This window comes from Pistacia vera, unplaced genomic scaffold (genome assembly GCF_008641045.1).
Source record: "Pistacia vera cultivar Batoury unplaced genomic scaffold, PisVer_v2 Contig346, whole genome shotgun sequence".
Taxonomy (NCBI): Eukaryota; Viridiplantae; Streptophyta; class Magnoliopsida; order Sapindales; family Anacardiaceae; genus Pistacia; species Pistacia vera.
The window spans coordinates 392,027-404,588 of NW_022196164.1; the positions used below are offsets into that span (position 1 = coordinate 392,027).

General features: G+C 36.8%; 1 protein-coding gene and 1 pseudogene across 1 annotated transcript; one reads left to right on the top strand and one right to left on the bottom strand.

The window, feature by feature from the left end:
- Nucleotides 1-3,454: 3,454 nt before the first annotated feature.
- Nucleotides 3,455-6,083, top strand: LOC116139019 (cytochrome P450 72A15-like). The gene is made up of 5 exons (XM_031424701.1): nt 3,455-3,823; nt 4,424-4,644; nt 4,729-4,973; nt 5,070-5,457; nt 5,543-6,083. The coding sequence occupies exons 1-5, from the start codon at nt 3,544-3,546 to the stop codon at nt 5,966-5,968; spliced, it is 1,560 nt and encodes a 519-aa protein (XP_031280561.1). The 5' UTR covers nt 3,455-3,543; the 3' UTR covers nt 5,969-6,083.
- A 2,839-nt stretch (nt 6,084-8,922) lies between these two features.
- On the bottom strand, nt 8,923-11,067 carry LOC116139009 (annotated as a pseudogene).
- Between the last annotated feature and the right edge of the window lie 1,495 nt (nt 11,068-12,562).

Here is a 12,562-nt window from a genome sequence, read left to right on the forward strand (position 1 = left end):
TTTTTCTTGAGATTTCTCTCGAAGCCCTCAAGGGACGTTGAGTTGTATAAACATTTGTTATGCGTTTAATATCTTCGGCCCCAATCAAGGAACTTGGTTCCTTTCGAGGCCTATGTACCAGAGACTTATTTGGTGGATGGGTCTCCGTGGAAGCATGATCTAAAGAGCTCGCAGCGTTGCTGTCCAAGCTCCTCAATATGAAATCCTTAGAAACCTCTCAGACTACTTCTCCACAAATAGCCGAGGTCGTAGGGGAATCGGACAATCGATCTAAGCTATAAGTGCTGGAAGAAGACATGATGGAAGTTCACCTCTGGGTACCTGAAATGAAAGCGACCAAGTGTTAGAGCTTGAAAATTCAATGATCAATCCACACTTTGCTTTCAGTTTAGGCACCCAGGGTAGCTCGCATCGATCTATAGATGCAAGCAAGCTACCAGAATTTTGGCAGCCACCTCCTTAAACCTTTCTAAAACCCAAAACCGACGGAAATACTCAAAAACCCAAAAAAAAATGATAATGTGGCCACAACAATGGCCACCCTCAACGAAAAAGAATTTTAAAGTAAGAGAGGAGAAAAGAGCCTTATTGGAGTCGGAGCGTAGAAGTGGTGGGAGTTCATCGTGAAATTGAGAGAACAATGACGGAGCAAAAACAACAAATAAAGCTCTGAAAATATTTCAAGTGTATGTTCTGATGAAGAATGTCTGCTTTTATAATAGTGTGCATGGGAGACGAAGAGGCCGGATTCGACCATAACCGTTGATCTACAACAAATCTCAGCCCCCCTTCGTCTAGCAATCTTGATCGTTCTACGTGGCCACGTGTCGATCATCCACAAGGGACAATCAACCTTTAGAGTACTACAATCATAACCGTCATCATATGTCGCCTCAATTTTGAGCGTGGACAACTATAAATGCCCATGGTTGACGAAAAATAACTGCATTTAATGCTACATGACTGTGTAAAAATTACTCGCATGCCCCTCGATTCAAATTCCAAGTTTATCGAGAATGTCACAACAAAGAAAAGACCAAGTCTTGTTCAACTCGACAAAAATGAAGTTCGACTCAGGAAGCTTGACAAAATATGCATTTAACACACAACCTATAAAGTTCAAGCTTGGCATGAAATCGAGCAATTAGTCTTCGAAGCTCGAAACACTATAGGCAGATGTTGTGTGTGATTTTTCCATCAAGCTCGAAGAAGTCAGAGTTCTATGAGGTTATAGTACGACCCAAAATCAGTTCGGCTCAAACAATTGTGCAACCCGGCGTAAGCTCGTCGAGAAATAACTACACCTAGCATAAGCTAGTGGTCACCAATCTCGGTAGTTGTTCAAGAATATCACAAATAAGCTCAGATCCCGGATATTTTGGAAGGGATCAGATCAACAGCAATAATGATGCGATCTTAGCGCTCAATTGCGAGAATATCAGAATTGCATTTCAATCTTAATTGTAATTCCTTTAATTTCGCTCTTTCTTTTGTAAAAAACTTGTATATAAACCCATTCCAATGATGGAAAACGGGTTAGCAAATTATTCTAAGAATTATACTATTTTCTTGTTAGCTCTTTAAGCAAATAAGAAAAAAAGTGGATGTAGGCTCAAGATCTAAACTTGCCAAACTACTTTAAAAATCCTTTGTGCTCTCTACATTATTATGCATTTTTTTTTTTTATATTCAATTGCTGGTTACCTTTAATCATACACACACTTGTTCTGATTCCACCAAGGTCAATCAGATCACTCTGGTTAGTGTAAATTTTGCATCAACAATAATAAATGAAGGAGAGCAAAGTTGCATTGAGTTATTTAAATTAGTGCACAAGCACAACTTTAGTAGGCACTTCAATTGCCAATCCCTCTTTTTAGTCTTGTTTTCTAGAAAAGGAATTAATTGTTTTCATCTCATTGAAGGGAAAGTTACTAACACCCTCAAATATCCTTAAATGGAAGCTTAGGGTCTGTTTGTTTTATTATTTTAGATAGGATTTTTGAAAAAGTAAGAGTTGAGTGGTTATTACGAGGTAGGATTTATAAATTAACAAAAACACCCCATAGGTTTGTTAATTTAACTAAACACCCCTGCAATAAAACATTAAAAATTAACAAAAACACCCCTATTCACCCATTAAATGCTAGCAATTGGCCACCACCACTTGAGGGTGGCCAGAGTCGCCGTATCGGTGCATGACCGATGGGATGTAGTCATTTGTGTGCCGATTCTGGCCAGATCCACAGTGGATCTGGTCGAAACAGGCCAAATCTATGGCCAGATCTGGCCACTTGACGACGACCAAAGGTATGGTCATTGTTGATGACCAGCTACGGCCAAAGATGTGGCTGTCAACGACCAAATCTTTGGCCGTAAATTTGGCCTTTTTTGACTAGATCTACGGTGGATTTGGCCGGAAAATGCTAAATCGGCACACTACTGGCCAAATCTAGTCGGTTGTGCGCCATTATACCAGATTCCGACCATCTTTCAACGGTGGTGGCCTGAATATGACAAATGTGGGTGGGTGGGGGTTTTTTTTCTTAAATTTCTAAACTTTTTTTTGGGTGTTTAATTAAATTATTAAACTTAGAGAGTTTAAAATAATTGAATAAAATATAATATGATTTTCAGAATAGAGAAACAAGCGTGTATTTTGGGTTGGATAGGAATAGGATAGTGCAAAAATAGTTAAATAAATAGGCCCTAATTATTACAAAAATTTAGTAAGTGCTTCTCGATTAACCCCTTAACTGAATCTATTCCGGATCAATCTTTGGCTCTGATTCATGTCTCTTAGCTTCCCATGACTCTTAAAATCCAAGTGATTTGAAATGCTATGGCATCTTTATCTACAACTCAATAAAATTGTTGAATTTGTTGCTAATTGGTTTGGTTTGGATTGGGGTATAAAAGTTGCACATTTTAGTTTACCCTAGTGTAAACTAAAATGTCATATATATTTGTTTTCAATGCATCAGTCCATATATATATATAGAGGAACAAAAAATTGTATGGACAATTATTAAGTTGGGTAAAGATATTTGTAAACTTTTAGTATAAGGAGAGTTTGTACAAACTAACATAATATATCATATAAGTATCACATAATAGGAGAGTTTACATAACATTAATATGATATTAAGTTATGTGGGTCTCAGAATTATATGACATACTTTATTATATATCGCATTAATTTCTACAAAATTAAGAGTTTGCAATAATAGGATTATCGTATTAAGTCGGTGTCACATGAACCTCCGGAAGGTCGGTTGGGCTTGGACCACACACCATCTGCATTATCTGCAGATAATTCAAAGATCCGAAATATTAAAATGATATAATTCCCGTATACCTCCAAAATGAATATTAAATTCATTTTATCTGCCCAAAAATTTAGATAGACAGAAGTCAAAAAACATCACTTTCTCAGCCACGAGAGACGACTCTTCTTTCAACTATAAATTAATCAATGATCCCTTGCTCTTGTAGCAAAATTTCATTCTCAACACAAACTTAGCTCTGTTTCACTGTCATGAAATGGAATTTTATGATCTGAAATCGATTGCAGTCTCCATAGTTTTGGTTACAGTTGTAACATGGGCATGGAGTGTGCTGAACGAGGTCTGGTTTAGGCCAAAGAAGCTGGAGAGGTATCTGAGACAACAAGGTCTTAAAGGCAGACCTTACAGGTTTATGTATGGAGACATTAAAGAGAACGCCATGATGTTAAAAGAAGCTAAATCCAAACCCCTCAGTATCTCAGATGACATTTCACCAGTCGTTCTTCCATTCCTGCATAAATTGGTCAAAGATTATGGTATGTAATCAATCCCCTTTTCATATAACTTCCTTTCATGTCTGCAAATTCCAAGATGTGTGAGTGAGATGCTGAGCACTAAACTTTTCTTTTTTCTCCTTTTAATTACTTTTTAAGGAAGCTCTAGATAAGGGAGCCTTATCTATAGGTAAATCTCATTAAGAATCAAGACTCAGCGCAATTAATCAAGAGAAAAAATAAGTCAACCAAGAGGTGAAACATCAAGAAATTAAGAACAGTATTAAGTGAAATGATAGGCAGGAATTTCACAACTATCTTTAAAAATGATCCGAGCAATGTTCGTAGGGGGAGCACCGGCAACACAGTTGCCTTCAGAAAAAAAAATGTGTAATTTTGAAATTAAATTGGATTGCTGTCAAGCAATTGTACCACATAATTAAGTAGAGTTTTTTTTTTTTTTTTCTTTTCAAATGATAGATGATGATGAAATTTACCAAGTTTCTTTACTGCAAACAGAATTTATTGTTTTCAATGGACAAAGTAATTATTATAATTATAAGTAGGAGAGATTGTTTTCCATATTTGAGATCTTAATTATGAGACTATCGTAATTGATCATGTTTGTTAACTAAAATGCAGGCCAGAATTCTTTTATGTGGTTTGGTCCAGTACCCAGAGTGACCATCATGGATCCTGATCAAATCAAAGAAATATTTACCAGGATCAATGAATTTCCGAAACCGAAGGCCATAAACCCTATTTCCAAGTTGCTGGCAACTGGACTTGCAAACTATGGTGGTGAGAAGTGGACTAAACATAGAAGGATTATCAACCCAGCATTCCATCTTGACAAGTTGAAGGTCAACTTTTTATTATTATTTTTTTAATTTTCTCATATTTCTAATGATATTGACAATTTGACTCTCGATGTATGATTGTTACAGCTGATGTTACCAGAATTCTACAAAGTATGCAGTGAGATGATTTGCAAATGGGAGAAGTTGGCGTCTAAAGAAGGATCATGTGAATTGGATGTATGGCCCTATCTTGTAAAATTGACTGGTGATGTGATTTCTCGAACAGCATTTGGAAGCAATTTTGAAGAAGGAAGGAGGATTTTCCAACTCCAAACAGAATTAGCTGATCTCACATTACAAGCTATTCAGTCTGCTTACATTCCAGGATCCAGGTTTGATGTTGGGAATGTAAAATTCTATAATCCTCTGATGTGTTTGTCACTGAGTGATAAAATTTTATTTTGTTTTATTTTTTTCCTCTCATATAGGTTTTTGCCTAGTGAGAGTAACAAGAGAATGAAGGAATTGGAGAAGGAAATACGCGCTTTACTGATGGGTATTATCAAGAACAGAGAGAAGGCAATGAAAGCAGGTGAAGCTACAAAGAATGATTTATTAGGCATACTTATGGAATCCAATATTACAGAAATCAGAGAAAATGGAAACAACAAAAATGTTGGAATGACTATCAATGATGTGATTGAAGAGTGCAAACTATTTTACTTTGCCGGGCAAGAGACCACCTCAGTTTTGCTCGTTTGGACTTTGGTTTTATTGAGTAAGCATCAAAATTGGCAAGCTGGTGCAAGGGAAGAGGTTTTGCGAGTCTTTGGCCATAACAAGCCTAACTATGATGAGTTGAATCACTTGAAAATTGTAAGTACCCGCAACATAGTGTCGGAAAATTCTCTTTCTTTTGTTTTGAAGAAATTGATTTTACCTAATAATTTTCAATGTTCAGGTGTCGATGATATTGTATGAGGTACTAAGGCTATATCCGTCAGTAGTTATGGCTCCTAGAGCTATTGACCGAGAAACAAAGCTTGGAAACTTGTCATTACCGGCTGGCGTGGAGATAACATTGCCGATTGTCCTTGTTCACCATGATCAGGAACTTTGGGGTGATGATGCATTGGAGTTTAAACCAGAGAGGTTTTTGGAAGGTATTTCTAAGGCGACAAAGAACCAAGTTTCATATTTCCCGTTCGGATGGGGTCCTCGGATATGCATTGGACAAAATTTTGCTCTGATGGAGGCAAAAATGGCTTTGGCGTTGATTCTGAAAAACTTTACATTCGAGTTATCTCCATCCTATGTTCATGCTCCTCGTAAGATTTTTACTGTGCATCCAGAACACGGTGCCCATTTGATTTTGAAGAAACTATAGAGCGAAAACTGTCAATTATTGTTAAATAAGATTGGCTGAACTCTTAGAACATTATATATGATACTCTGTACCAAAAATATATAGTATAACTTTAATTCAGCCTACAGTGTGCATACATTTGAGACTCCAAGCAAGTGTCGAAGACAAAATTATGCTGACTTACAAACCATGAATATATAAACTGTTTGTTATTGTTTGCAGTAATTTCAGCTTCGATTCATACACACAGTATACAAGGAAATGAGAGTGAAAGTGTTTAAGAATTCTCTGCTCTAAACAGAGGAATAACATCTGACACAACTAATAGTTCATTCCTGTTCAACCTAATCTAATACATAAACCATCCGAGTCCCATAAAATTAATCCATAAAACAACTTAAAGAAAATTATGCTGCTTCAGAATTCCAAATAGCTGATTTTCAGGTGGTGTTGATGATATCAATCAGTGTGATGCAGCCTCAACTTTGAAAATCAGTTACAACTTGTTTGTTTCAGCTTACTTTACATTCTCTCTTAATTTTTCTTCCAAACGGTTCAAACTATAGCCGGCACTTCAACCCCCAATCACTCTTTTTTATTTTGGTCAGTGTCACATGATGAACAAGGTCGGTTGGACCACACGCTATCTGCATAAAAATTGTAAGTAGATAGTAAAAACGATCCGAAATGTTAAAATGATGTAATTCTATATAGTATAGTCCAAAATGACTTTTAAATTCATTTTATCTGCCCAACAAACATGTCTTTCTCAGTCATAATTCTCGTTTCTAGTATAAATTTATTAGTATTGTTAGCTCGATCTTCTAGCTAAATTTTACTGCCTTGAAATGGAATTGTATGACCTGAAATCAATCTCAGTCTCCATAGTTTTGGTTGCAGTAGTAACATGGGCCTGGAATGCTCTGAACGGGGTCTGGTTTAGGCCGAAGAAGCTGGAGAAAGCTACGCCATGATGTTAAAAGAAGCTAAATCCAAACCCCCTCAGTCTCTCTGATGACATTTCATTCATCCACGAGGCACGAATACACCACATGGCTTGTCCATGTAGGAAGCCAAATACAACCTGACACCCTCCATGTGGCTGGTCCACGTGGCCCTTCCAAGTAGATGCCAACAATTTACGTGGCTAGCCCACATAGGCAGCTAGGTACAATATGGTACCCTCCACGTGGCAGTTTCAACTCACATTTCAATCCACGTATATGTCATATATGCATACACGTAGATGCCCAATGCCAGGTGCGGCATATCCATGTGGCCCAGAGAATCCGCGTGGCAATGTCAACAGTCAACATGGGCATACTATCCATCTGGCGCGAGGATGCGGGGCAACCATCAACGTGGTTACCCTTCCACCTCATCCCCGACCTGCCCCTCTGATACAACTTCTTTACAGGTTTGTACTAATTGATTATGTTTGCTAACTTTAATGCGCGCAATAATTGTTTTATGTGGTTTGGCCCAGAACCCTGGGTGAATATAATGGATCCTGATCAAATTACCAGGATCAATGTTTCCAAAAATCCACTTTGGCCCTTTCCCAGTTGTTGGCAAAAACACTTGCAAACCATGAGGACATACAAGGATTATCAACCCAGCATTCCATCTTCACAAATTGAAGGTCAATGTATTCATTTTCTTTGCTTATACTTCTAATGATATTAACGATTTGACTTTCGATGTCTTTCTTTTGTTTTTAAAAATTTGATTTTACAGAATACTTTTCAATGCACAGGTGTCCATGCATGATATTGTCTAGGGCTGTTATCCGAGAAACAAAGCTTGGAAACTNCATAATTCTCGTTTCTAGTATAAATTTATTAGTATTGTTAGCTCGATCTTCTAGCTAAATTTTACTGCCTTGAAATGGAATTGTATGACCTGAAATCAATCTCAGTCTCCATAGTTTTGGTTGCAGTAGTAACATGGGCCTGGAGTGCTCTGAACGGGGTCTGGTTTAGGCCGAAGAAGCTGGAGAAAGCTACGCCATGATGTTAAAAGAAGCTAAATCCAAACCCCCTCAGTCTCTCTGATGACATTTCATTCATCCACGAGGCACGAATACACCACATGGCTTGTCCATGTAGGAAGCCAAATACAACCTGACACCCTCCATGTGGCTGGTCCACGTGGCCCTTCCAAGTAGATGCCAACAATTTACGTGGCTAGCCCACATAGGCAGCTAGGTACAATATGGTACCCTCCACGTGGCAGTTTCAACTCACATTTCAATCCACGTATATGTCATATATGCATACACGTAGATGCCCAATGCCAGGTGCGGCATATCCATGTGGCCCAGAGAATCCGCGTGGCAATGTCAACAGTCAACATGGGCATACTATCCATCTGGCGCGAGGATGCGGGGCAACCATCAACGTGGTTACCCTTCCACCTCATCCCCGACCTGCCCCTCTGATACAACTTCTTTACAGGTTTGTACTAATTGATTATGTTTGCTAACTTTAATGCGCGCAATAATTGTTTTATGTGGTTTGGCCCAGAACCCTGGGTGAATATAATGGATCCTGATCAAATTACCAGGATCAATGTTTCCAAAAATCCACTTTGGCCCTTTCCCAGTTGTTGGCAAAAACACTTGCAAACCATGAGGACATACAAGGATTATCAACCCAGCATTCCATCTTGACAAATTGAAGGTCAATGTATTCATTTTCTTTGCTTATACTTCTAATGATATTAACGATTTGACTTTCGATGTCTTTCTTTTGTTTTTAAAAATTTGATTTTACAGAATACTTTTCAATGCTCAGGTGTCCATGCATGATATTGTCTAGAGCTGTTATCCGAGAAACAAAGCTTGGAAACTTGTCGTTTCCGGCTGGAGTGGAGATCACCTTGCCGATGGTCGTTGTTCACCATGCTTTTGTATGTATTGTATTACTAAAAAAATATATATATTGTTCTAAAACAAAATAATTGAGGAGCCATAATTAAATAAATAAAGTAAGTGTTACCCTTTATTCAAATATCTCTAACAAACACAATTATAGCTTATTTTTCATACCAACAGAATCACACTAATGTTTAACAGTTTAATGCCTATTTTATTAGTCTACAATTGACAGTTTCACACTATAGTTTCTTCAAAATCAAGTGGGCACCATGTTCCGGATGAACAGTAATAACCATATCAGGAGCATGAACATAAGATGAAGATAACTCAAATGCGAAGTTTTGCAAAATTAAAGCCAAAGCCATTTTTGCCTCCATAAGAGCAAAGTTTTGTCCAATGCATACTCTAGGACCCCATCCAAAAGGGAAGAACGAAACGGCTTGACTCTTCGTGGCTTTTGAAATTCCTTCAGAAAACCTCTCCGGTTTAAACTCCTCAGCGTCATCCCCCCAAAGTTCTTGATCATGGTGAACCAGGATAATTGGCGTTCTGAGCTCAATTCCAGCAGGCAGAGACAAGTCTCCAAGTTTTATCTCTTCGTCAACAACTCGATCAAGAGTAACTATTGGAGGGTACAACCTGAGCACCTCATATAGTATCATTAAGACCTGAGCAACCAAAATTAAAGTTAATATATTAAAAATCGAATTCGAAAGAACAAAAGAGAGAATTTTTGTACTATATATTATGACACTTACAACTTTCAAGTGATTCAATTCATCATAGCTAGGCTTCTTATCACGAAATACTTGGAAAACCTCTTCTCTTGCACGAGCTTGCCAATCTTGATGCTTACTCAATAAAACCAAAGTCCAGACGAGCAAAACTGAGGTAGTCTCTTGACCAGCAAAGTAAAACAGCTTACACTCTTCAATCACTTCATCTATAGTCATTCCAACATTTTTGTTGTTTCCATGCTCTTCAGTTTCTCTAAAATTGGATTCCATGAGTATACCAAGTAAGTCATTCTTTGTAGCTTCACCTCTTTTCTTCTCTTTCTCTCTATTCTTAATGATACTCATAAGTAAGGCGCGTATTTCAACGTCCATCTCTTTTAATCTCTTATTCCTCTTTGTAGGTAAAAACCTACATATATTTAAGCAATAAAAGTAAATTAAGATATTATTGAAATAATATTCTAGTTTCAACATTAGATATTGTTTTACCTCCATCCGGGAATGTAAACGGATCGTAGAACATCTTGTGAAATATAACCTAATTCTGTGAGGAGTTGGAATATCTTTCTTCCTTCTTCAAAATTGCTTCCAAATGCTGTTTTAGAAATCACATCACCTGTCAAATTAACAAGATAGGGCCATACATCCAATTCACATGATCCTTCTACAGAGACCAACTTCTCCCATTTGCTAATCATCTCACTACAAAACTTGATAGAATTCAGGTAACATAAGCTGTACCAAGTTATGAAATCAAAATTAATTGTCATTATAACATTAGGCATGTATCTAAGATAAAAAAAAATGTCACATACAAGTTTACAATACATATTAGTAAATGGAAAAAATAAATGAATTATTGACCTTCAACTATCGAGATGGAATGCTGGGTTGATAATCCTTCTATGTTTAGTCCACTTCTTCCCTCATACACTGCAAGTCCACTTGCAAGATACTAAAAGTGGGTTTGGCCGAGGTTATGAAAATCTTAAGTCTGGAAAATATTTCTTTTAGTTGTTCAGGATTCATGATGGTCACCCTGGGTACTGGACCAACCCATACAAAAGAATTTTACCTGCATTTTTGACAAAACGTACAATGTTAGAAGAAGATAGAGATCATCAGTCTCACATTAAGTTAACGCCATAAGAAATATGGAAGAAGTCTCCAAGAATTGCAGATATGCACGAAAAAATTATTAAAGTTTATAAGAAGATTGGGGCTTGACATACCTAATCCTTTACCATTTTACGGAGGAACGGAACAAGACGTGGAGTAATGTCATCAGAGACATTGAAGGATCTGGATTTTGCTTGCTTTAGCATCATTGAGGCCTCCGTCATGTCTCCATACAGAAGCCTGTAGGTTTTCCAGAGAGACCTTGCGTCTCAGGTATCTCTCTAACTTCTTTGGCCTCAACCATACCCAGTTCAGCACTCTCATGAGAGTGTTACTAACTGTAACCAAAACAATGGAGGCGTAATGGAATTCAGTGATAATTCCATTTCAGAATGAGTGAAATAAGACTATTGCGACAACTGTACGTGCTTCGAATGAAATGACAGAGAACCTAATGCTCTTATTTATGTACTAAAAAGAGACAATGAAAGAGCATGAAAAATCTTTTGACTTTCCTGAGATTTTCTATTGTAGCCTTTCTAGTTTAGATTTTTCAAACAGGATTCAAAGACTTTTGTGGTCGTTTAATAGTCAAGAGTCACTATCTAGATGGCTAAATATATATAATAATTTAGTGGTTTTTGTATATAATTTTTATTAAAGGATTGTTGCTACAACATTATTTGTAAGGCGCAATTTGATAATGAACTTTAAAATAAAATATAAGATTTTTTTTCTTCTAAAAAGTAAAATAAAAATCAGCCACCTCTGCCCTTTTAGGCTGCTACTTGATCACCAAGGATTTAACTTGGTCTCCAAGAATTCTCTTAGAATGATCCTAGTAAACCTCACCATCAAGCTAAACACACCATAGTTTTTTAATATTCTTTATAATCACAATATTACCCTATAATAAATGCCAAATTTTAACAAATTTATTTTTTATCAATATTTTTTGCACCCATATCATAATAATTATATATATATATTTATATATAATATATATATATGAACCCTAATTTCTCATATTTAAAGATTTCTATAAGGTTTTCTTTTATTCTTTTTTAATAAATAGAATCCATTTATACTGAAATTCGTAACATATGGAGTGGTGGTAGGATTTGGGTCCCAAGATAACTGAGTGTGGACAAAAAAAAAAAAAAAAAAAAGAAGAATGGTAGTAAGAAACAATACAAGAGTGAAGGTTATGGAATCCGCCATGACTCAATGGGTGTTCCGAAAAAATGTTGGCCGCCAATGTTTGTGGTGAAATCCAATGGTAAAACAAAAATCAATGAGTTTGTGATTTTGAAACGGTTACTTTGACTGTTTCTCCTTTTTCTTCTCTCCTTCATGCATTCCTTCAAATGCTAACACTTCATCTGGGTCATGTGGGTCTCTTACATGTGTCCCATTCATTCTCTTTTAACGTACTATATTGTCTGGATAAAGGTAGAAAAGTAACCCGTCCGGCCCGGCCGCGGCGGGTTATGAAGTTTGGCGGGCTAGGCCTATCCGCCTGCCTGTTAGGTCGCCATTTTGGAGAAAATGGCTGGCCCAGCCCGACCCGCGAACCCTAACCCACCGGGTTAGGCGGCGGTCCAGGCCGGGTTAGCTTGATTTTCTTATTTTTTTTGTTTTTTTAATTTAACTTTTCAAATAAATAATTATAAATATAATTTTTTTTAGTAACTTTTCAAATATCAATACAATTCAATTTCATTTTTTTTTTTTAACATTTCAATATTATTCAATTTTAATAATAAAATGTAATATAAGAAAAATTAGACTATTATTTATCAAAAAATAAAATAAGAATTACAACAATTATTGCCTCGTTAAAAAACCTCACCAAGAAAAACCCAATGGGAGAAAAACCCG